Below are 25561 nucleotides of genomic sequence, written 5' to 3'. Positions count from 1 at the left end.
GAATCGCCCACGAGCACAACTCTGCCTTACATCCACCAAGCTCGGATGACGCCTTCTTCCAACGAAGCCGTGTCGAAGCTCGTACAGGCATCCCATAGCTCCTGGAACGTGTAGCCTGGGCCTACCTGAAAGTAGCCATATTTGCGTACGGCACTGTCGGCATCGGCTTGGGAGTAGTAGGGAATGCTGGGTGTGGTTGTGGTCTTTTCAGACCTGAATAGAATGTCCAGAAGATCTGCCCGGGCATACTCGCCGTAGAGGTGCCAGAGTATTCCGATCCAAAGAAATTCATGACATCGACTCCCTGACCAGATGATGTTTGCTCTCTCGTGTGTCTCGTCTGTTGTCAGCGGATGCGTAAAAACAGTCATATTCTGCTGTGAAACCTATTGTTCACCTGTGAGGATCGTTACAAACATCTTTATTTTCAATGGTACAAAGCTTATTTCAAGTTCCTAGCGGAAGCCGGATCGAACCTTTCAAGTTTTCTGCCATGATCGATCGCACCCGGCTGTGAATTCCGTCGGCACCAATGAGGATGTCACCCTCAACTGTCTCGCCGCTATCTGTCCTCACGACAACTCCGTCTCGGTTCGCTGTATACGAAGCAACCCCTGTCCTGGGACGAAGACCAGTCTTGTCTTGAATTTGTAGAACCTATAGCGTAAGTGTTACCGCCCTTCTAGTAGAAAACTGGATTTTCCGAGTTTTTCTTCTAGAAGCTCTTGGGACTTTGACCTAACGAGAGACCCGAAATAGACGTGTTTGGGCAGGTCGGCATTTAATGCCGTCATTATCACCCAGAGCGTAATCGTCATTTCGACGGATCTCATGATTCTGCTGATGCCTGCGCCAATCTATGGAATTTACAGATTCGTCTTTGGCTCAGGTAAGTCACCAGTCTACGGATGCTTCGGGGTCAGACCGTGGATACCGTGGAATTTGCAACTAAGTTGCTTGATGCAGGTATCATTGCAATGATTGCAACGATTGCGGCCATATGTCGTCTGGTTGAACTATGCTACTGGGCCCAAGAGAAACAGTTTTGGCACCTCAACTGTTAGTAACCTCATTATGGCACGGAGTTATAGCTGAATTGACTTTGTGTAGTCAATCTTGCATCAGTGACTTACTGGGTCAATATGGAACTCAACCTGGGCCTGGTAGCAGGGTCTTTGGCCAGCTTGCATCCCCTTTTGAAGCATGTACGTACAACTTTTAAGGCTTTCTCAACAGAAAACAAGTCTTCTGGAGGATCGCACCATAGATGAATGACTGGGGCGACGGTGCTTTGCCGTGTTCGCGGCAAGTTCGGATAGAAAAGGAGCGTAATAGCTGTGTACACGACGATAGCACACTACAGCCCACAACTGTGGAATGTGGGAGTGAGGATCGTATAGTCACATTAGCTTAGTAAATGACTGTTTTGCCTATAATAGATGAACTTTGCAAGCCCTACCGTGTCCCTTAAGCCTCATTGACACTTTGCCAAGGGATTGCTCATGGCTGCACTGTCACTGCACACATATCTCAACCTAGTTTGAGGGTGCGTGGTCTCATCTTGTGTGCTCTGGCTTGTCGTCTTTTGTGTATTTATCATGTTGGCCGTAGCTGCGAGCATCGATCATCTGAAATCGCTGTATTTAGACCAGCCAATTTGACCCAGCAACGATCGTGTTCCATCGTTCAATACAGGATAGCCGTCCGCCATGAAGTTGCTTTTATATGTGATAACGAGTCTTTTGTTCCTCCCTAAAAGTGCCAGCAGACTGTGTTTCCGAAGCCGCAGTTAGAGCTACGAAATGAGACACTTGGCAAACAACTGGCTCGAATACTGCCTCGAGGCACGTACACCCTCACGAGTGTGCTTCGTCCGCCCAGTCTATTAGTGAACAACTTCAGGAGCCTCCTACCTAGCCCTTATAAGCATGTCGAGGAGTGTTTTAAATACCTATTACGCTCCGTTCTTGGCAAAAAGGTACGAATATAACATGCTGTAATCGATATGACAGTGAAATGGTGACGTTTATGATAGTCAGATACGGGTCTAACTATCTGCAATTCCAGGTTCCTACATAATCAATCAATGAAGACGAGCTCGTATAAAAATGACACTCTCATTACGTCGTAATTCATTTTTCCCTAATGAATTCATCATTTTCATTGTCTATTCTCCCGATGGACGAGGAATATGTATTTGAACGTGCGTCTACAGCCAGAAGGAACAGACTGTTCATTTTACTGGACGTGTTCGTGGTGATCTTTCGAGTTGGCAGTGACCTTCATCTCGACAACCGTACCAGCGGCCATCTTGTGCACCGGAACTACCAGAGCCGGAGACGACTTTCAGTTTCACCTCAGCATACGTCGTCCTTATTCCAACACCTCTCTAGATACTAACATCGGAACGCACGCCAGGCTGAATCCATGGATTTATGTTCCCTGTACAGCAATTATGACGATGCAGCCATCCACATGGTATTAAATATTGGTTCTCTCCTCATCTTCGCAATCTAGTCCTACGCCGGCTTCAACCTGAATTCATAGGGCATACAACCGAACCTTTGTTTCAGAGGCACTTCCGAATGTCTCCATAATTGAACGGAGCACTAGCCTAAACATATAAAATGAGACGCCCTCACCAGCTCAAGAAAGATCTTTTCTCACGTGGGTTAAACAAACCTCGCAGGCTTCCGAGTCATCCTGAGTATTTCACGGAGCACGCTATGAAATCCTTTGCGCCACTTTCATCTCGCGGAAGATGATCCTTCAATTCGTAATCGACATGGAAATTAATCTCTACATCATTTAACTCCCTCATTAAAATAGATATCGCACGTGCCTGGAACTCCACATTATTTGGTTGTCGCACACCTGCGTCACACACGTTATTTAGAATCAGGCATGATCCCTTCCACATTCAAGTGGTGTGCAGGACATATGAGGCTTCGTATCACTTTGCTATACCATAAAGTCGAAGCTAAAACTAAGGTTACACTTCACGGTTCTACTCTACGTTTGTAGGCGCTGGATAATACTTGCTTGTTGTAGACACTTGTCGGAATTATCCGGCACAGGAGCTGTGGTCGACTACGCGAGAATGTTTGAGAGGCGAATCTGTGCGCTGGATGAATTATCTAATGATCATAACCTCGAAATTTTGATTCTCGTGGCAGCCTTGCCGCCAGCCACGGTGCTGATCGGATCATTATCATACCCTAGTCGGAAAGGAGGGTGTGGGTCACTAAAAGTAGCTAACTAGCGCAACCGACATTATTACGGGCTTCTTTGGTAGGCCTCTGGACGTGGACACTAATACATGTCCCTGTAGAACAATAAGAGGCTAGGAGGAGCTACTGCATATTAGATTCATTCCTGGGGGGGGGGGGGGGGGGGGGGGGGAGGCTTGAGCTGCTCGGGAAGATGGGGAGCATCCCAGAGAGTGCAGCAATTCCCCTCAACAGTACACTGCTGCGGTGTTAGCAGAAATTTGGGCACTAACTGTGTACCATGTATCAAAGCCTCGCCCTTGCTGACCGGTTCTAGTGCTAGTTTCGTTAGTAATGTCCTGATTTTACCTGTGTCTAGATCTCCAGGTCAGGTCATGCTCGATTAGAGACGCTACGAATATTAATAAGCATCGCAAAAGGCTGCAAGACGTCTTCAAGTACATTGGAATATTGGTACAACTAGGTATATCAATAGTGGCATAACGCCAGACCGCCCAATAGCTTTATAAGCGAAAGCCAGCAGACAACATGGAGAAACAGGGTCTGGGATGACGTTACGCATGCGAGCAGCTAACAACAGCTTGTCATTTTGGAACTCAAGCCGCCAGCAAATTCACAGAAAATTACCTCTGCCTACTTCCATCCGGACATGGTGAACTCATGTCATTGGCTGCATTTGTTTCACTGCACTCTAAGGGGGGATACTAATGGGCGAATGGAGCGGAGCCGCGCAATCTTTGGCGTTATCGTTGCGTCACCACTGGTTCAACTCGGCCTCTACTAGATAAACATAGCGAGTGCCCATTTCGTATTCAGCACGAACACTCAGAACGACGTTGAGTATATCTAGCTAGACACATGGAGAATGGGCGGACAGGACAAAAGTCCAATATCGGGTTTGGTACGGATCATGACCACGACGCTACTCGAGGAATGCGTGCGTGATTCGTGAAGACCCCTGTGATCAACCAATGGTCCAGAAATTACGTTGGGGACTATCAGGTGTCCCCCGGTACTTTCATATCGCAACAATGCCCGCCTCTAGGGCGGATTACACCTAACTGATGCCAATCAGGTTGTCACTGCTAGCCTCCATAATAACAGAGGAACTTCTGGGAGGCGAGAGACCCTGTTGCTGAAGTACCATAAGAGGATATGTCAATGTCATCGATATACCACCATGAAAGCACTTTCTGGGAGGAGCCCTTGAGATGGGTTTGACATGCGCATAAGGGCAATAAGGAGAAAGAAGTGGCTATAGCTGCGTTCTAAAGCCAAATATTATCGTACAGGAACATATGTCGATGCTGGAAGTCACTCGTACGGATAACTTCACTCTCATCAACTACGGTGGACATCAGAGGGATATATCATGGACCGTTCGGTAGCAGCTGGTCAAGTCATCGCCCCATCTAATTGTGGCACAACCACAGGCAGTCGTTTCATGCATCACACTTTACAACATTGAAAACAAGACCATAAAAAGAAAACAAAAATGTACCAAGCCTCAACCCCCCAACCAGGAGCGACATCCCCCACCCCACACAATGTGAGGTAGATAAGCAGGACGCCAGCGCAAGCCGGGAGAGCAAAAGGTCAATTAAGTCTTGTAATAATAACAACGACGACTTGGCGACGTGTCCGTCTATAAAATATCGACGATGGGTGACACGTGGGCGACTCCTTCCTTCCCTCCCCATCTCGAAAGACAGGGGGGAGTGAGAGGGAACGCGCCCTTTGATGTACCGCGTGGATTACAGAGCTTCAAGGAAGGGTCTCGCCTTGTGCTCCACCTTGCCTCGCGGAAGTGTGTTTGTTTCTGGGATGGTGGAAAGGAAGGGAAGGGCGCACGATGACAAGGAAAAGATGAGATTCAAGATTGATAAAGGTGGTGGGGACGATCAAGTGGCAAGATTGGAATAACACGAGGTGCCGGTTACCACTAGAACAAGACAATCATGCTCTTCTCTGTCTGGAACAGACCCTAGATATCTTCAAGTCAGTACGGGGTATCATGAAATGTAAATTGAATCCCTCATTTTGGTCGCTGTCGGCTCTTTAGGGGTTCCGACTGTGAACTAGAGGCGTTGACAACAGTTGGTCGGTATGTTGGTACCAACCGCGTCAAGACTCAAACAACACTTTCTTCCGTCCTCTGCCCCTCCCAGAATCCATCGCCTCCAGTTCGCGATCGATCTCCATGATGTCAAGCATTTCGACCTCAACATCTCTTGATTCATCTTCATCATCCTGCATTTCGTCAGCTGCAGCGGCCAGCTTGTCCGCAAAACTGAACCCCGTGTTGGGCTGCGGCGGTGGCGGAGTTTGTTCTACGGGAGCATCTTCGACTTCTGTGGACGGCAAGATTTTGTCGGCCAAGTTGTCGGATGCCAACGGAGTCTCGTTCAGCTTCCTTCTTGGATTGATGGAAAGATTGTACAGCTGGCTTGCGGGTTGATCAGGTCGCGGATACGCAATGATGGCGCTGCTGTCCCTTGCCCGCTCACTCAGCTTCTTCCGGCGTCCCATGATACCACCAATGCGAGTACCCACGACTGTTTGGCTTTCGTGCACAACGACAAGACGACTCTCACCACACACCAGGACTTCAATGGGTAGCCCTTCATTCGCAGGATCGTCACCCCCTCCAAACCTGCACATTGCGCCTACTCCAATACATCGCTCACCCATGAGTCCAACGGCCAAGTCGCTCAGCCGAATCATGCGCGTTGGCTGGGCTCCACTGAATAAATTGACGCCTCCGCCGGTGCCTTTGCGAAGCTGAGCTTCCCAGAACTTGAGTAAGCCAGGAATGACAGTGACATGCTCAGAGCCGCCAATCCAGAGGACAGCACTCTCATCCGCAGTGGTGGTTGCACGAGCAGGGAGCGCGGTAACCGTAATGCCTCCTCTCATAGCCGCAAGTCGTTCGGGCCCGGTAGACGCACTCAGGGCGTCGCGTCGAGTGTGCGGGGTCATGGGAACAAACTCGGCGCCTGTGCCGGATGTTCGATGAGTGCCTGGATTGCGGAGCATGCTCGTGCCTTCGATGAAGCCACTCACACTGAACGAGGTGAGAGCGCCGCCACGGATTCCGGAGCCCTGTTTGCCAAATAAAGCAGGCCCTTGGGGCGAAACACCATCGATGTCCCAGATACCCCACTGACCATCTGCGAGAAGTGCTAAGATGGCTCTGCCGTGTGCGATCCAGGACGCGGCAAGTACAGGTTTGCGTGATGAAGAAGGCCGCGCGAAAGGGGGGTAGAGGGAGATAAGCCACGACCCTTGGGAAGGAAAGGGTCCCTCGGAGATCTCATCAGAGGGCATAGAAGGAGTAGCGTAGTCGTAGATTCTGACGGCGTGTGGGGATGCGTTACAAAGCAACTGGGTAGAATGTGTGGGGTTGAAGGAGACCAAAGACAGAGGCTGTGGCAGAAATTCGGTCTGGAAAGGCTCGACCTGTCGACCCTTCGGTTGGTTCTCCAGCGGGACATCCCACAACCGCAATGTGCCGGACGCTTCACCGCAGTGAGCTGCCACTACAACACGGGGAATGGCTCTTCCAGCCGATTGGGAGCGTTCTGAAGACTTGCTACGCTCAGACGCAGGTTTCGGCTTGACAAGTGTCATAGCCAGGGCATTGCTGTGTTTCTGCTGACCAGACAGGAGTGTCATTGTTTCGCCCCACTTGTTGTTGCCTGCCTTCGCCGCCAGTAGGGTTTTCCGTAGATCCTCTCTTGCCTTGCTTGCGGGTGATGGTGGCGTAAGTGGTAAGGTGATGAGATAGAGTTCACTAGTCGCACACGAGACGGCGAACACCACCTTCTCTGTGAGAAGAGTGACACCATCCCATCCTGCATCCTCGGCTGGACATGGTGTCATGGGCAAAACCGCGACGTGGAGAACAGCAGTTCCCAGCGACAGGTCCAATGTTTGTGTGATCTCGGGGTGTTCCGAGTCCTCATCTGCCATGTCCTCAAACTCGGGCTTGTCAACGAAGGCCGCGTCTTTTCCGGTTGAACCTGCATCATCTTCGTCTGAGTCGATGATCATTATGGCATCGTCAGGTGGGTTGCCATTCTGTTTGCTCTTGATGGAGGGCGGATTGTCGTAGACTGATGCCTTGAAGCGCTGACCCCCACGCCATACAACAGTCACTCCATCTTCGTGTCCGTAAAGCACAATAGTCGCACCTTGGGGGGATAGAACCGGGTACGTCTGGACGGTGTTGATCCGGCGGGAGAGGTTATAACTACATAGCCAAGCTCTGGTCAGCTGAAACGCCAATTCGCAAGTTCAGCAGTTCATCCATACGTGTACTGGGTATTTTGTGCCGTGCGACGAACTCGTGGTCCAGACTTGACCGCCATTATGAGAGGGTGCTGCGACAGCGGTAGAGCTGTAGTGTGGGTGCAGAGAGTTCAAGATGGAGTTGAAGCTTTGCCAACCAGCCTAATCGCATTCAGCTGTTGTTTTTTTTGTTCGAAATGCAATCGAGCATCATGGACGCGGTTGAAGCAGTGCAATTACTTTAGAGGAGATGCGACAGATCAAAGTCGAACGTGCAGGTGGGTTTCGGAAGCTGCGATCAAACTGTACACCACAAGCAAGACGCGAACGGTCGCAACACCAATCACGAAGGGACGTCAAATCTCGAAATCATGTGACTAGATGGTGGGACTGAAGCGGCAGCTGTGGGCAGCTGATGGGTTTGCACCCAACTACAACTGGCAGGAGTGGCCCTCAACGCTCAAGCTCTGCCTAGCTAGCTCCTGGACCTATGGGTGCTGAAGTGCAGGGCTCTGGCAAGGCTTCAGGTGTGATCTCATCATCCAATGCTCATCTCATCTCCATTCAATATGCCATTCCCTCTCATACTTCGAAGATACAAGATGCGCATCCATTATTCCCATTTACTTCATTACTCTTACAAGTCTTGAAGCAACCGGAAACAAACCCAACTCTATGATGCATTGTCTCGATGATTAAATTCAACTTTTCCCAAGCTTTGTATACGCCGCGTTTCAGACCAGTCGATCTCACGCCATCGAAGCCGAGCACCGCTACCCAATTCGAGGATATTCTCCCAGTTAATGTCAAAAATGGGCACATCAGTCGGTGCGTGGCGGGGAGGTGCCAAGTTTAGGGTCAGTGATCGCCAGGGACCCGAACCAAAAAACAGTCCCCTGTGCCTGGTGCTCTTCCAAATCTGGGCAGTCCCTTGATCTCAGGGTAACCGCAGCAAATCCGGCCACGCGTTTGATGCCGCAGGTTGTTGTTCGCATGCAAGGGGTTGGATAGGAGTTTGCCGACCAAACGACTTTACATTACGGAACTCGCGCGCATTGTGTCTAGAAAACGAATATTTGCCCATCACACTTTGCACAGATCACATGATCTTAACCATTTCGTGCTATGGGAGTTCATGAACATCATCCATACAGTGGACTATCTGAATAATATACAGCATATTTATTTCATACCGTAAATGCCTCCACTTCCATCTGTCTCCAGTAACGTGTTGACAGCCAGTATGATGGATGTACCAACCAGTGCTCCTCTCAAGTAGCAACGGAAGCCATCAGAGCCTGACCTATCAATTATCGCCCAAGCACCAGAACCATGGTATATTAACATGATTCGCAGGTCCACATATGAGACCTGTTGTTCTCTGGCCTGAGCCGTCGTAGATCTCGCGAGTAAATGTCGAAAAGGTATATGGTATGCTGCTCCGCCTACACAGCGCTGGACGTTGTATCCTTGGCGGAAACTCGAAAGGAGAGGACGGCGTAGGGAGGCCCTATTTTTGCACCAAACAACCACAGCCTGTATTGTGACACCTAGTGTGCGCCTACTACCCTACACCCTGTAATAAACAAACAACGCCAGAGGATCGTCGGGATATGAGCGACCGTCCAATGACAAGGGGGGACCACCCGGAAACGCCGTCGAAGATGCCGATGGGAGTAATTCAAAAAAAATAGTGTATAAAGTTGCAATCATTCGTTCGTCGTGATTGATCGATGTGATGCCATAGGCGGTATTCATGCGTTGGTGACCTATTTTGTTTGTTAGACCATGAACTTGGGACGGGCGTTATATCAGAATTACATACTCTCAAGATCCTGCGCGAGTAGTCCTCGTTGTCAGCGATACTGCCGCTGCTCATTCGCCTCTGGGCCATGACCGGGTCGAGACGCTGATCGGAAATGGAAAGACCACCACTACTGCCTGGGGGCTTGCCTCCGCCGGCAATGAAGGCGTTAACTGCTGCGTTCCGTCGGTGCTCGTCTTCGATTTCCTGATTTCTCTTGCGACGCATCCAGAGAAAGATGCCTCCACCAACGCCGATAATGGCCACAACTCCGACCACGACCCCAACGGCCACGCTGACAGTGTTTGTGCCACTAGACTTTTCGCTCGGTGGTGTCTCTGTTGGTACAGTTGTGGTCTCGCCTGCATCTATAACTCGATTGTTAAAATGTGTCGTCTCGTAGTGCGGGAATTAGAGAGCCTACCATTGGTAACAGTCACGACAGCAGCAGCTGTTGTCGAAGTAGTACCGACCGAAGAGGAGGAGGATGATGTAGTCAGATTTGCGGAATCAGCAACTGAGACCTTGACACCGGTGTTGTATACGGTGTATGTGTCGATACCGCCGCAAGCTTGGGCACCAAAACCCGGGCAAGGTTCAGTGCACTCGCTGTCATCGACCAGAGTGTTTAATGGAGGGTATTTGTCGCCGCAATAGCAATCATTTGCATTACTGGCGCCAACATATTTGCCCATGGATCGGCAGGCTTCCGCGCATGAGCCCTGGCTGTTGAATTCAATGGTCGCGTTCTTGACCAAGGATCCCAGGGACGAGTAGCATCCGTGGACGGTGTCGGTCCCCAAAATTGGATCCGTCGCGGCAACTTCTTCGCCTGCGCCGGTTGCCCATACCGGGTTGAAGGCGACCAGAAGGGTCGACAAGAGGCGAAGTCGAAGCGACATGATGTGATAAACTTGGATTGTGCTGGTGAAGCAATAGCGAGGGTGGTGAAGTGGACCGGGTAAAAAGTCGGCAATCTCTCAAACCGCTCAACGATTTGAGAGGAAAATGCAGTTCGTTGAAGAGGGGAGAAAATGTTGTCTCCGGGGAGAAATGAGGTTTGAATTGTTGCTTGATTGTTAGCTTTTCTGCTCGTGCATCAGACCTTCGTTGGCTGTTTCGAAGACGGCAGCGGTGGTGTAAATGAAGGCGGTCAGTTGTTCTTTGATGGAGCTTCGTTTGCCCAAGACCCACGGGTAACGCTTGGTTTGGAACAACCTTCGTTGTAGTTGAAAATAGAACGGCACAACTCAAAGTTCCTTCAACAAGGCAATGTCCTGATCAAATGGATTCGTTGCTTTCTGTCCGCTCTTCTTGACTTCGCCCCTTGACCTTTGGCTCGAGGGATTGCCGGTGACAAGAGAGGCGGTGAGTATTGTTGTTCGGGTCGTTGAAGTCATTCGAGTGTGAAGACGTCTCGAGTAACGGTGGAAGGCGAGCTCTCAATGATGATGGGTTGCTACCGACACCTGACGCGATTTACTTTGAATAGCCGACCTCAACACACAGGACGACGAGGGGTATGCCGTCAATTGAAAGAGGTTGAGATGGATCAGTCAGATTGGGTTGCTATGTCGATGCGTAGGAAAGTTGGGAAAAATCGAGACCCAAAACGAGAGACGGAAATGAGAGCGAGATCAGACGAGGGAATGAGTGGATGCCCAGCGAAAATGCCGAGGGGATTTACTGTTGGATAGGGTGGGTGAAGAGGGTTGGAAAGATGGACAGGAGAGTGTGGACGGATTTGCTCCAGGTCCTCTACTGGTGAGTCCGGAGGGAAAGAGAAGGCAGAACCAAGGTAGGTGCGAGTGGGCCACGCTTCTCCACCAAATCGACCGGGTGGACGACACAAGCGAAAGAAGGGGAAATTACGCCGGGCCAGGGGGTTGCACATCTTTTTCTTGAGGGTTCGTACCGTCGTACCTGCATTTGATGGCTGCATTGGGCTTTTATGGAAGGGACCTCCTTGCATTCGCATCCTGAACCTTTCCCTTTACAGTTAGTCTCAATGGGGTGGTTTGTGTCGTCCTGTCTAGTGATTGGCCTGGCTTACGAGCCAAGACCGGAAATATGCGCTGATTGGCTGTTTAATCAGCTCCTGTGTTAGAAATAGGAGACTGTGACGGTTCGCCCGCCCTCAGATCTTGCACTACTCTTGCACAATGTTGGATAAGACAAAGTTAACCCAAGAATTGGTGCTGGACCGGGACCAACCAAAAACCATCTTCAATGCTCGCAACTTGTATGCTTGGAAGCTCCAAAATCACGAAAGGCCTCGTCTATGCCATCATGATTGCCTTCAACATTCTATCCTGCGTTGTGTGCTTTTTGTTCCCAAAGTTTGTATGTTGTTACGACTGAAGGCGGTGGGTACCAGGTCGATCAGTAACAGCCGACGGCAGCCCGAGACGCCCCAACCAAACCAACAGACGGAGTATCTCGCACGTGTCTTCAGGGTGTCTGGTGTTTGCGGGCGTTATTGGACCGATAGTAGATTTGCCTGCCAGCCCGTGATGCTGCTAACACTCGGCTATCTTCCTCGGAGGGTCGTACTCATCGGGCTCGTTACGAGTACAACACATGTCAACCATTCATTTGGCAAATTCCCCGACAGGAGCGCCCGTCAGTGAACAGCAATCACCCAGCGTGTTCAACGCCTTACTATTTCAAACGGAAATCTCTGTGTCCGTTGCACGTATCAGCTTGAGACAACTTGTTGCACTGTGGGCTGGCAGTTGATCAAGCAGCGGTTGGGCTTCAGCCCTGAAAGCGACGGATCATTTGACCACTAGAGTTCAACGCCGCCGCCGAGCTGTCACAAGTCCTGCGTCAGCGACACATATTGCTGTCAGTGAAAAGGCAGCCCGTGATTCCCCACGAGAACATTGGACCTGGAGCAGCAAATCGGCCGGGCAATGCGCTCTATGCACGCCCTCGGATTCATGCCGCCAAGTCTATTGCGAAACAAGAAACACAGCCAAAATGCGGACTGCCTAGATTACCGGCCCCACGGCTTGCGGGCACAACCGTGAATGGCTTCTTCAGTAGCTGATCCTTTCTTGTCGTGCGCTCGATGCTACCGTCCCGACTCGAGCGATTCGCAGTGAAACGGAATGCACGACGGCGTCAAGTCTCTCGTATACTTTGGTACAGAACTGGTGACTGGTGACTGGTGCTGAAATGGAAACGTCCCAGTGTTCCGTGCATCGAAATTGAATGTCAAACTTGGTGGCCCGTGAAACAACCCTGCAAAGCCGCGAATAACACTTCTTTTCACCCCTGGATCTGTACTGGACTGCCTGGCAGGCGCAACCATGATTCCATGAAATTGAAATCTGGAGAACGCGACATCAGGCATCAAGATTCTCAGGAACCGGTGGAAACAATCAAACGCTACTGACGGGAATTTTGCTTAATTCCTAGGTTCATCATTATAATGATGTTATTATCACTTCAAAGTTGACACAGCCCCAAACTCGTGTCTGTTTGTTCTGGGCACTGGCATGCAATAAGAATTCGAGGCCAAGCGACACAACCTGCAAATTTAATTGAGTCGCCTCGAACCATGTCGTGGCACCAATGCTACGCTCCTTCAAGAGGTGAAATCAATAGCGTCGCCGTTGCCGCGCACTATTCACGATCCCCATGCCGTCGATCGTCCGCCAATGCATTGAATTCACGATGACTGCGGCTGACGACCTCTCAAAATGCGAACTTTTTATTCTCGCGCTCAAGCAATCAAAGTTGTCAAATGGCCAAAGAGATTCAAACACATCTGATTCCAAACTTGCAACAGGGAGCTATTCATAGAAGAGTTGTACATGCATTATTATTTCATGACGATAAGTGAACCGATCTCCTTACGAAAGAGTGTCCCTGGATCCGGGGAAGCTCTCTATCCCAAGCAGAAGATTCCTTGCATCGCACGAGTCTGACGATTAACAAAACGACAGGGGCCAATCGGCTTGGACGAAGTAGTCGCACGCCAGTCCAGATCACCCCGACCATCCGTCCATAATGGGAACGCTGCTGCGTTGCGGCAGCAAATTCGATGCGTTTCATCTCTATTCTTGTTCATTTCATCGCTCCGCTCCGCGTACGATTTGACTCTATGTTGCTTGCAATCAATCCTTCACACTCACAGCGGTGGTTGGATTGTATATGGTCGCTCAGTCGAAATCGCCATCATGCAACATGCACTTCAATGCCAAATTAAATCTCACCTCGTGTTCGTCAATTGACATTGAGCTGTAGCCAAGCTTTTACCAATCGGGGATCGGAAGACCGGCTTAAGATGGCTGACGCCCGTTTTCTCGGTCGAGTCTCGCTCGAGATTTCCAGGCTACTGGTCTAGAAATAGCGGCTCTCCTCGGGGTTCCACAATGCTCTCCACCTGACTGCCGTGGACACCGTACGGAGTACGTACATTAAAGAACGAAGCCTCCACCTTTCAACGAGGGTTTACGTCGCCTCGTCAGGGCTGTCCAGCTGCCGCGAGTTCCCGAACAAGTGATGGACATTTGCATAATGAAACTGGCGGTGGCTTAGGAAGCAGCGACGACCTAATTGAGGTCCGTTGTCTATCCAACAATGTGGAAACATTGACTCTCAATACTATCGGGTTAGTCCACCATGGAGCACCTTCATCTTATTACTCCCGCCACGGCAGATGCGGCTCAAGCAGGACGGATGCGTTGGCATTTGCCTTGTGCACCAAGTTGTGGCTGCTTCGTACACGCTTCAGAATGGACTCCGATCAAGATTCCGGCACCGACTATTTCGTACACGAACCCGCAACATAACAGCACCGCTGCTCATGGCTCACTCGGATCTTTTTATTCGCGAAGAAAACTACAACAGGGTCGTGGTTCATTGCGCCGGGCCTGGTTGTTTGAGGTTGACGATCCCTACGTCTTTCTCTAGAAGCTATCAAACTTGCTTCAAACGTTCAAGTTTAATGTGTGAACTTCATGCTCTGCAGCAGGTCTTTTTCAGCTAGTGACCGTGGCAATACGGTAACAACTGACAGCTGTATTGACACATCGTTAGACAAACGTGTCTGATGCATTGGTAAGCATTTTTTTCATTTTTTTTTAATTAGCTCCGTGTGATTTCCATATAATAATATTGCCCAGAATGATAGGTTACAACATACTCTATTGTCTACATTCGTCAGAGCCTATTACACGTACGACAAATGTGTTCCACGCAATATTTTGAGGGAATACACATACGTTCTACGATATTTCTCCAGAATCCGTACACCATACAAGCGTTTTACAAATTCTTTACAGAAGCCTCCTCGTCGCCATTTCCATACTCCCGCCGTTTCTCCTTTTGCGCGTCCTTATCCGCCTCGAAAGCAGCCACGTCGGCACTATCCATGTTCTTCGCGACATTGTCCGCCTGCCATTTTTTAAAGGTCGCACCCAAACCTTCATTCGAGTAGTCTTTGTCATTAGCCTGGTCTTTGTGATATTTGACGCGAATGAAATCACTGTCAATAGTTGCCGGATCCAGGGACAAGCTGACTAGGGCATTGATAACTGCCGTCTTAGGGATGATCTTAAACGTCCATTCCTGATCACTGTCAGCAACAATTTCCATGGGATAACATGTCCCCGTCGCCAATAGATGCACTCTAGGAATACCCACCTCCTCATGTCTGAATTGGATTAAGTCCCGGTCATTGGTAACAATCTGATATCCGTGGCTCTTAGCGCTCTGGAACAGCTTTGGCAATGCGAACCACTGTCCCGCCATCTTATAACGATCGTTGGCGTAAACGAACTGGTCGTTGTACACACAGTCGGGCGTGTATCGCTTCACCCGCTCGACCGTGGGCTTCATCTCATACAGAGCAATGATGTCGTCAACCAACGCCTGGCGCGCAGGTGACAGCGGGAGTGACTTCGACGGGTCCGGTGTGTAGTCGCCATCCGGGTGCGTCTGGCGCACCTCGAAATGCTCGCCCGGCAATGAAGCATCTGTCGGGAAGTTGACTTTACCGCTGTCGGCCGAAGATGTGGTTGTGGATGACATTCTCGTCGTTGGTGAGAGCCGTTGCAATCGTGGATATATTGCTTGGGCGATGAAGGGTTGAAAGGTGAGTCGTGTGGTAGGTCGTATGGGTTGCGCAGTCCTGAGTAGTCTCGGGAATGAGCGCATTGTGTTGATATCAACTGCTGGCCTATGCCATCGACCATGCGGGCGTTATGGTTCTTATGCCATCCTCTCTGGAGAATGGGCCACGCCATGTCTGCAGCGATGATGCTGGAATACTGTACTGACGTAGGATGAGTAACCGATGACAACGAGATCGCGCCATTGAGCATGTTCCGCGGTCTGAAGCCACTGCGCGCGAGCCCCGCATCTGTAGACTATTCGTTTGGTTCCAAGCGGAGATTTCGAGGGAATCATGGTGATTCATGAGGTTGACGGCTTGACAGCTACACATTACATCATCGTTGCCTGATTAAGCTGTCAGAATCTTGGCACTAGAGTTGCAAAGTTGGGTTGACAGCATTTCTGACAGTAGTTCATCCGCAAGACTACAGACGGACGGGCCTTTCAAACCTTCAACTTTTCTGCCTAACAGGTATCGGAACATTCCGCCACGCGTTTTGTTCCTAACTAACCACACGAGAGTGGCCCGATACGCGCCAACATCAATAGATTCCAGCTGTCACCAACGTTGTCAGGTGATGAGGACCCTTGTGGTCATCTTTACGTGTATAATACTTTACTATCGGTCATTACCGGCCCTTACAGACGATAGTTATCCTCAATCCTACCCACTTTCGTGACCACTACTGCAATAGAGCCTTAGACCAAAGCGGGTTTAAGTACCTTGTCTTCGAGCGCGAGGGTTTAGTGTCTGCGTTGAGCCAGGCCGATCTTCTCCAAAGTGTCTGTCATTATGGGCACTTGGAGATGAAGCCGCCGGCTTGTCGTTCTTCACGAGATGAGCGGCACTAGTGATTATTACAATAGCTCAGTAGTCTTGTGACCATCTACATCCACCATATCGAAGAGCCCTAGGAGTCATTGAACTGCAGGCCATGTAGTCTACACTTATGTATATATGACGAGTGAAGCCTGCTTTCCTGAGTGACTGGCCCAACCCTCTGCTGGGGTGATTGATATTAGTCCTGGACTGTAGCTAGCATCAGCAACTGTGGTTTGCCATATCGAGGCAGTGTATGGTAGCGTCATCTCATGTATTCTTCTCTCTGGGTAGCAAGAATCAATACAGCTGAACTTGGGATCAGAACAACCCTGCTCTCGGTACAAATCCTCGACATCTCATCCTCTGAATTGCGGGCAACGGATGTAGTTCCACCTGGGCTAGGTGTATGAGAGCAAAAACTTACCAGACCAGGGAAATGCCTAAAGCACCATGACCATAAGAGGGATATAACACGTGGTCCCTTGAGCTACTCGCCCAATTTTCAACACGGAAGTCCAGTTTGATGTGGGTGCAAGGCTGACTACCCGTCAACTTGGTGCCGTTCATTGAGTTTCAGTATCACGTCCCAGTTCAAGGGATATCGACTCTAGAAGGTGTCTTGCAAGTTTTCTAAGCTCAGATACACCTGCGTAAATACGAGCTTTGAACTTGAATTCGTCCTTGAGAATCTAGAGCATCACTCGTATGTTGCTTCAGTATTGAATTTGGTACACTTTAAGGCTGAGTTATCTAGATTATCCAGATTGCTATAAATATTCAGAAAACATGCGATAAACTCTGTACGTTGCTAATACCACCCGGAATCTATTCAAAACGCGTTGGAAAAAGTTCTTGGTACCCTCATGAACAATAGTCGACTCTAGGGTAGCGTTGCTCACATGACCACATCCCAATCGTTGCGATGACCGCGATGATCGCTAATCAACTTGAAAGATATGCCTTATGGCAGCGCACCGTCTTTAATCTTGGACAGATCTCGCTCAATGTTTCTAGGATTTAATTTGATGAAATGGCCTTATTTCCGCCGTGTTTCTTCGACCTTGTGGCCGACAACAGGATGTGCTATATCATAGGAAACCGTATGAAACCTCACACGGAATGAAGTCTAACCAGAGTATCTGTATTACATGCTAGTTGAAAGTAATTACTGGCAGAACTATGTGATGAGGTGTTTGTCACTGTAAACGGACATGGCTTCGAACTTATCTCTGATGTTCCATCAGTTGACAATTAATTCTATTAACACCAAGGAATCAGACTTGGGCTCTTCAACTTTCATCGATGACGGCCACTAACATATAGTTGGACAGATATCCTGGCTGGCTCATATGCCTGAGACTTGACGTGAGCGACTTTTCTTTACAGGATGACATGCTACTCCAATTGGCTTCCTCATCTTTAATGCTGGGGTTTCCCACTGAGGCGTCCCGTGCTATTGGTCCGTAGCAATAGCTCTTTATGCTGAAGGACGGAAAGAAAGAGGAACGTTATCAAGTGAGCTTCGAAGCTGACAGTAGTCATGATCTTGTTCTCACGATGGCTCTAGGAAAGATTGCCAACTCAGTTCCGCAGCAGCGAAACTAGTGTGGACTTGATAAAACAGGCAAGAAACAGAAGAGGCGGTGCGAGTATGGTGTTCCTGATCCAGTCGGGCATCTGGTTGACCTGTAGACTCGACCAGGTTGTGCAGTGGTTGACCACGACCACCTCAATTACGGGCGTAAAATGCCGAGCGGTTGCATTGGATCTTCCAGAAATAAATGAGTAACTTAAGTTCCAAGTCGATCGATGCTCTCACTATCTTGATTATCAGCGTGCCGGTTGCAAGCAACCGGTGGGGAGCCTGTGGGTCATAGTATATCATGGAAGTCTTGGAATACCGAGGAACCCGAGGAACCGGGGCTCTGCTGCTCAGAATACGGGCTCTGACTATCTATATAAGGGAGGTATCTTGGGGGAGGATAGAAGGAAGGTGAGAGATGGATAAACTATTCTGGGCACCCCTACCTGAGACCACCAGTGACCACCTGGTGACACTCAAGTAGGGGTGCATGTTACTCACTCCCCTTCACTCCGTACTATCGCCTGACGGCTTAGCCGTTCCTGACATTGATGAATATGCACCTGGTTCCGTTATCGAACTTGAAACTATGCTTGCTAAATGAAGAGACTGCTTTCTCCCGTGCAAGTTGACTTGTCGCCCCGATCTGCTATGCAAAGTAGGAATCAGTGCACTAGTCGAAGATAACCATATGTGTAAGAACACCCATCAAGCGGCTCGTAGACTGGGATAGTCGGGGATTTGGGTCAGTGCCAGACCTAAACACTTTGAGCAACTGTCTAACAGCACACCCAAATCATCCTCTCTGAGTGGTGTCAGTTAGGCGCTATTACCACCCGTGTCTATCATCATCTTTTACATACTTCCTACAAGTCAAAGCCTTGAAGAAGGCCAATATGCCGCCGTGCAGCCAAGCCACATCGTGCTTGGCAATCGAATACGCGTATGTATGCATAATATAGCGACTGCAGCATTGGCGGAGTTGCAACCATGGCACTGCACTTGTCATTGGGGGAGTTGTTGCATTGACATCATATCACGACTGGTCCGTGAGGAGATTAAGGTTGGCTCGGAAGCTGAGCTGCTCCTACAGAGAAGAAATCCGAGTTCCATTGCTTTAAGTGGATTCGTGCGATGTAACACAGCCTGAACCAATAAGAGTAGGCTTTATTGCAACCCTCCGTAGAAGTTATCCCCTATGACTGGCCACACGAAACTAGCGATAGCGAAACCTACGCGTACCGAGTAGCGCACAAGGGCATGGCTTTGAACACCCCGCAATATTAGATTCCGTAACCGTATTCGGCGCTAGAATGGTCGTTGATTCGCCTGATCCCTCCCATCTAGAGCTGGGGACGACTAATTCATCTCCTTCACCCGCGATAGCATTGCCGGCAGGTGGGGATGGATCACAAATTGCCAGCAATTGATGGGCTCAAGCCAAGAGGACGATGTTATATTTGGTGCAGTTTCCTTGGGTGCTGTCTGCTCACCCTGGTCAGTTGCGGGGCTTCTGCCCTCGCAGTTGCTTGGAATGGCCTGGGCGGCCTTTTGCTTGCCAAGATGTGGTGCATCTCGTTCTACCTTGGGTTCGTCTTAAAATGGCTGGTGTGAACCCGTCAATTTGGCTCGGTCAAGTCATCCTGAACTCTGTTATCACATCTCTGCTTACAGTTTAAATCTATTGTTAAAATGCCGATACTCACTAACGTTGAGTTCACGAGCCTGGTGCCCGAGGGGCTGCCGATCTCTGTGATTGGGATTGTCGCGACCGTCGTTATCGGCATCATATACTCCGTTCTCACGAAGGAGAGACCTATTGCTGGATTTCCTCTCGTCTCGCTGGAAGGACAGACGCCGCGAAACAGTTGGCTATATAATGCCCGAAGGTCGGCTGGTGTAGTTGGTCACTTCGCTGGTAGATAAGTCCCGATTTGAGCCTCGCCCACTTGGGTCGGTGACGAGTCGCGGGTTCGAATCCCGCAGCTGACACACAAGGGGGTTTAGTCAACCCTTACGGCGCGCTGCCCACCTTGTTGACTTCGCCTACCTAGCGATAATAGGGAGATTGGTGCAGTTTAGGATTACGAGCATCCTAGCCAGTCGACCGTCAAGCACTACGTCGGCGGAATATAACTCGACAGCCGGTCCAGAATTCGAATCGTTAATCCGACCCCTTATCGGACCTCGCCTATCCGATAACGCTCGTCGGCGAACCCGTCCCCTCACGATAGAAGGCGCGCAGCACGCCCCCTCGCCGCGATTCTTGCGAGCGTCTAGACCACGTTACGGTCTATCCACTTGAGCGTATGGTTGAGATGTATACGCTCGACGAGAACCCCAATTAGCAGATACTACGACTTGTCGCGACAAAAAAATAGTCGAGCATCTTCTGCACATCAGCAGCATCCCACCCCTGAGGACGAATTTAAGTGCCACATTACCACGCTTATCGGTAGTTCAGGCAGGGGTTGTAGCACAGACTTAGGGAGGGACAGGAGGTTTAGTAGTCGTTTGGCTACAAGTTTACCTGTATAACCGCCCGACGCGGCTTAAGGGCCCGCTATATCATCTATAGCCCCTTAAGGGAGTACTTGTAGAGGTACCGAGGGTTAACACCTACGGCGTATTTAATATTATTATAATGCCCGAAAACTTATTATCGAAGCACAGAAAAAGGTATAACCATCCGAGGCAAATCGGCTCCTTACTTCGTCACTAACTCCAAATCTAGCACTCCGGCCCCTTCCAAGTCATGACCGGCACCGGACCCAAAATCATCCTCCCTAACCGCTACGCCGACGAGATCCGCAGCAACCCTGCTATCAACTTCAACAAAGCCATGCAGAAAGATTTCTTCACCCACTACCCTGGCTTCGAAGCATACAGGCAGAGCCTTGTAGACGCAACCCTGATCCCGGATACGGTGCGCATTAAGCTGACCCAATCGCTAAACATCATCACCGATGACCTCATCGACGAGACTACCTCCGCGCTCCATGACATCTACGGCGAGGACCCAGAATGGAAGAGTATCGTCTTGCGTGGCTCGATCACGGACGTCGTGGCTCGTCTCTCGTCGCGCGTGTTTCTGGGGAAGAACCTCTGTCGTGATAAGCGGTGGCTAGAGATCTCGAAGGCGTATACTATACAGTCGTTCACCGCCTCGTTTATCCTACGCCGTATCCCTGTGCTTCTTAGGCCTCTCGTGCACTGGTTCATTCCGCAATGCAGAGCCTGCCGTCAAGCTGTCCGCGACGCCCACAAGCTGATCGACCCGGAGGTGGAACGGCGTAGGGCGGCCGTCGACGAGGCGATACGAAGCGGTGTCAAGCCGCCTAAGATGGCCGACACGATTGGCTGGATGCACGAGATCGCTAAGGGGAGGCAGGTGGACTATGTAGCTGGACAGCTGAGTCTGACGGTGGCGGCTATCCACACAACCACCGAGACGACGTCGATGGCGATGCTAAGTATCTGCGAATTCCCCGAGGTGATGCCGGCGCTGAGGCAGGAGATTATCGAGGTTATTGGCGAGCATGGATGGGCTAAGACATCGCTATATAAACTCAAGCTTATGGATAGTTTCTTGAAGGAGTCAATCCGGTTTAGGCCTATGGCGGCGAGTATGTACCACCTCTACTCCTTTATCTCTTATCCCCCTTTTGCAAGGTTCATTTTCACTGACTTATGTTCTCAAAGCCTCGATGAACCGCTTCATCGAAAATGATTTCACCCTTTCCGACGGCACCAAGCTCCCTAAAAACAGCCGCATTATGGTCGTGTCCGACTATAGCAACCCATCCGTCTACCCAAATCCCGAGAAATTCGACGCCGCCCGCTTCATGAAGATGCGCCAGCAGCCCGGTAACGAAAGCGCGTGGCAGTTAGTCACTACGAGCTCGGACCATATGGCCTTCGGTCACGGCCAGCACGCTTGCCCGGGTAGGTTCTTTGCCGCCAACGAGATCAAGATAGCGTTGTGTCACTTGCTGCTTAAGTATGATTGGCGGTTTGTGCCTGGGGTAGGAAGGCCCGAGGCCGATGCGATGGAGACAGGGGCCGCTGTTAGCTCCACGGGAGAGGTGCAGTACCGGAGAAGGGCGGCGGAGATTGATTTGGATAACTTGACAATGGAATAGAGGGGTTGTGGTCGAGTAAACTCTAAACGATAGTATCGTGGAGACCTAGTATAACTCACGAGTGGGCAGTATACGTTTTTCGATTTCGGTAGCTCGAGGGGATCCACAGGTAATAGTCATCGTTCATATGTTTACAGCAGTGGTTATTAAGTCTCGATGGTCTTTTGTTCTTTTACCGACGCTGGAAATTCTTCATGAGATATATCGCGTTGCGTATTATGAGTCCAGAGCTCTAGGAATGTGCAGGAGTGTGCGATAGAAGAACCCATATTTTGGTTAGTCCGTGTGCTTGTCCAGCGTCAGTTTGGGTCTCCCCAAAGTACGTGGTTTTAGCATATGGTATTGCGCGCCGGTTACGTCCCTACTGAGAAATGCTCAAAGACGAAGAAGACACTTGATATAATAACTACCATTAGACCCCGTGGGGGTGAGACCACATGGTATACATCAATACACAATTTTGGGAATTGCTGGTATAGTGCTTCCTTGGGAGTTTCGTTTTGGGTAGATTCAGGGCGTGGCGAAGGCATCCAATCCGTATCCCAGGGGTAAATGGTCAAACTGTATTCTGCCTGGCGTACGATCGATGGGTTTGAGATTGTTCTGCACATCCATATCAGTTAGACCACTTGAGCATAGGGAACGTATGAAATGAGAGTGAGACTGAAATCGTCCACGTGATTAAACTTGAGGGAGGGTTATAGCTTGTGATATGTCTTACCACCATCGTTGTGCCGTGCCTCCAATCGGATGCTGGATTAGTAGTGAACTCCACGCCAAAACCCTGGGGTCGACGCCTTTGAGTGCTTCGTTGTCGTCTCGCGCCACTACTCTTAGCAAGCATAACTGCGAATCCATGAAACGCTTTATTTTCATTGGAAGCATCAATTGTGTAACGCTACATAAACTTATTCAGCAATATGGGAAAATGCAGAAGTAGTCAACATAGAACGATCAAATCTTTGCAGGTTGCAGAAAATTTGGAATTGTTGAAGCTAAGACATGCCGAACCCAGTGTGATGTGAACCGCCCACAACTGACTGCTTGACGCCATCCCATCTGGTGTGATATCACGCCTGGCCCACAGGAATCGGGTTCTCCGCCATAGCCGCAAGCCGAAACAGGTGTCTCAGCTTCACACTCTCATCCTCATCGATATAATCCACAACGGCCGTATGCGCATCACCCCTTGAAATTAGACACCTCCCACAACAAAACAAGCATGACGTCAATCGTAAAGTCATATTACTCACGCAAACGACTCCTATTATCGCAAACCACCATACTCCTGGGCGCCCACCTAACCCCGTAATCATATGTTGCATAAGAAGTTCCTGCAGCACGCGGAACCCAGGCTCCTTGAGTCCCTCGATCTTGGTAACGACGTCGCCGTTGATGAAGGGGCACCGCTCGCCTGTGCGGGATGTATGCGCACCAAGGGGTGGACTGTGTCGACGGCGGCTTTGCGGAAGAGTCCACCGGTCATGCGGGCGTGATTGATCATTTTTGAAGACGTGTGGACGGCGGATAGCTGATCCACAAGGATTGCATCGTTGGGGAGAGGCGCTTGTAGGCGGTGTAGGTGGCGGTGAAGAGGGTGTCGCCGCCTACTTCAGGGCCTTAGGCAAGGATAAAGTTAGTCGAAGGGGTTGGGTGTGATTATAAGACGGCTGGGAGGGCTGTTATGAAAAAGGATGATGAAGTTGCCACTCAAACTTCTAAGGCAGACTCACTTGAAGGTACCCCAATATGACATAACCCGGTGGCTGAATCTCATAACTGACATCCTGATGCCACAGCGTGGTAGTAGGTCTCTGTTCTAGGAACCTGGCTAGCTCCTCCTTATTCCCATCCCGCTGAATGATCTGGAAACCTGGGTAGCCACTGACACTCCCCGAGACTGGCTAGTAGTTCGACTTACCATAGTAGTTCATGAACTCCTGCTGAGCTGCCGGTCCATCATCGATCAGATCCTGGTTCTCGAAGGCCAGCACCTTGCGCTGGGCGATCAAGTGTGCCAGCTCATCCTTGGCCACGTCGGAGAGCTGGTTCAGTTGGATGCCTGAGATATAGCTCCCCAGTCCCGGCGTGATGTGGGTGATCTCGATACCGGCCTTGTGGAGCTCGGGGACGGACGCATCTTTTACTCGAAGGGAGGTAGGGGATCGAACCAGATCCTGTCCCAGTTCGGCATGTATGCAGGGTACTTGATGCGTTTAACTGTGTCGCCAGGCAGCTCGTCGTAGGGCAGGTTGATATCATAGCTGATCGGCTGGGCTTTGGTAGCAGTCAGCATGGTCACTTTGGTGGAAAGAGAAGGAGCTTTGATCAGGTCTCCAAAGATAGTGGTGTTTGTCGTGCTGGGTGTGGGATGGTGCGTACTGCGTCTCTTTGACCCAAATTGTTGCCCCCACTTATATAAAGTCGTCAAATTGATCTTGACCTACCATGCGCTCCTTCATTCCTTGCCTGTAACGCTGGGACTAAGCGGACACATAGGAGGATCAAATAACCACCCACGCTAGCATCCTCAACAAACCCAAAACTCTTACCAAATCCGCCCAGGGTGTAGACTACATAAGATAAGGATATTGTGTGTTGTAGCGCGGCGAAGGACACTGTCCTGGCAGTTCTTGGATACCCTGAATGACGGTATAGTCAGGAGCCGATCTCAGCGTCTCCGGCGTTGAGATTGCAGGCACATTCAGACTTGGGAATATCTTCACCAGGATGACGAGCAGGGTCCTCTGTCAGTTGCTAAAGGCGTACTGAGGGCTGCGCAATTACCCCGCCCGTAGCTGCATTCTTCCCGGGACGACCAGTATCCGCAGCATAAAAGGCGAACACGTCGCAGTGACTAGACCTGTCTCTGTCCAGTCACATCGTATCAAGACTGTCCAAATTCCGTGCCAGTACGAAGACCTCCCACCAATGCCGTATCAAAAGACAGCTATGCTCATTGGTAAGCATTCCTTCGCGACTGACACCCGTGATTAGCGGCTGCTTGATGTTCATTCCTGAGGTGAAGTACACGCCATCTAAGAATGACGAGACACGAGCTCCATGGTTTCCATACGCAGCTATGCCAAAGCGGTCTCTCCTTCCGAGGGGTTTCTTACACAGAGGTCGCCACATTAACCACCACGTGTGATGCGATCTCGCCTGTAGGACGGAGCTGATATAACACCAGGAGCCAACCGTGGAATCGGATTTGAGCTTGCCAAACGCTTCCAGACGCTTGACTATAATGTTTTCGGCACTTTATCGGCCCCACACAAAACACGATGATTCAGTTAGAGAGGCATGACTTGTGATTATGACCCTAGGCAAGCTCTAGTCACCGACCCAATACTGATATGTTAATCTGTCTGCAGCTGTCCGCAACAGGAGTCAAGACGTTTGAAGTCGACACCACCGACGAGAAGTCCATCGGGTCCCCAGTGTGATTATGTCTTGACGACGGGTGCATGATAGGGACCTTTTGCGACTTCCGAAGCGTTCCTCGGCGCTTTGAACCGTGCGAGCGCCAAAGCATCAATGTGTCGTCAGACACGGCTAGTATCG

At 50.2% G+C, this 25561-nt stretch overlaps 6 protein-coding genes and 1 non-coding gene across 7 annotated transcripts; 2 read left to right on the top strand and 5 right to left on the bottom strand.

Moving 5' to 3' along the window:
• Positions 1 to 26: 26 nt before the first annotated feature.
• BCR38DRAFT_411959 (uncharacterized protein) lies at positions 27 to 371 on the bottom strand (the record flags this gene model as incomplete). The annotated part of the gene is made up of 1 exon (XM_040858628.1): positions 27 to 371. The coding sequence occupies one exon, from the start codon at positions 369 to 371 to the stop codon at positions 27 to 29; it is 345 nt and encodes a 114-aa protein (XP_040713076.1).
• Positions 372 to 5142: 4771 nt separating this feature from the next.
• Positions 5143 to 7832, bottom strand: BCR38DRAFT_47904 (uncharacterized protein). The gene is made up of 2 exons (XM_040863128.1): positions 7545 to 7832; positions 5143 to 7482 (listed from the first exon to the last, which is right to left on the bottom strand). The coding sequence occupies exons 1-2, from the start codon at positions 7598 to 7600 to the stop codon at positions 5355 to 5357; spliced, it is 2184 nt and encodes a 727-aa protein (XP_040713075.1). The 5' UTR covers positions 7601 to 7832; the 3' UTR covers positions 5143 to 5354.
• Positions 7833 to 9201: 1369 nt separating this feature from the next.
• On the bottom strand, positions 9202 to 10226 carry BCR38DRAFT_348970 (uncharacterized protein; the record flags this gene model as incomplete). The annotated part of the gene is made up of 2 exons (XM_040856457.1): positions 9202 to 9686; positions 9749 to 10226. 2 exons carry the CDS (start codon positions 10224 to 10226, stop codon positions 9202 to 9204), a joined length of 963 nt encoding a protein of 320 aa, XP_040713074.1.
• A 4375-nt stretch (positions 10227 to 14601) lies between these two features.
• Positions 14602 to 15366, bottom strand: BCR38DRAFT_349560 (uncharacterized protein; the record flags this gene model as incomplete). Its single annotated transcript, XM_040856501.1, has 2 exons — positions 14602 to 14904; positions 14980 to 15366. The coding sequence occupies 2 exons, from the start codon at positions 15364 to 15366 to the stop codon at positions 14602 to 14604; spliced, it is 690 nt and encodes a 229-aa protein (XP_040713073.1).
• Positions 15367 to 19547: 4181 nt separating this feature from the next.
• Positions 19548 to 21997, top strand: BCR38DRAFT_348623 (cytochrome P450; the record flags this gene model as incomplete). The annotated part of the gene is made up of 3 exons (XM_040856440.1): positions 19548 to 19757; positions 20590 to 21481; positions 21558 to 21997. 3 exons carry the CDS (start codon positions 19548 to 19550, stop codon positions 21995 to 21997), a joined length of 1542 nt encoding a protein of 513 aa, XP_040713072.1.
• Positions 19745 to 19847, top strand: BCR38DRAFT_t263. Its single transcript has one exon. It is a non-coding gene; the product is annotated as a tRNA-Thr (tRNA).
• Positions 21998 to 23067: 1070 nt separating the features above from the next.
• Positions 23068 to 24293, bottom strand: BCR38DRAFT_467821 (uncharacterized protein; the record flags this gene model as incomplete). Its single annotated transcript, XM_040862761.1, has 6 exons — positions 23068 to 23185; positions 23276 to 23443; positions 23538 to 23616; positions 23727 to 23881; positions 23915 to 24174; positions 24219 to 24293. The coding sequence occupies 6 exons, from the start codon at positions 24291 to 24293 to the stop codon at positions 23068 to 23070; spliced, it is 855 nt and encodes a 284-aa protein (XP_040713071.1).
• Between the last annotated feature and the right edge of the window lie 1268 nt (positions 24294 to 25561).

Source organism: Pseudomassariella vexata, assembly GCF_002105095.1.
Source record: "Pseudomassariella vexata strain CBS 129021 chromosome Unknown BCR38scaffold_11, whole genome shotgun sequence".
NCBI classification, from domain to species: Eukaryota; Fungi; Ascomycota; class Sordariomycetes; order Amphisphaeriales; family Pseudomassariaceae; genus Pseudomassariella; species Pseudomassariella vexata.
This window is presented reverse-complemented; position numbering and strand designations above follow the sequence as displayed.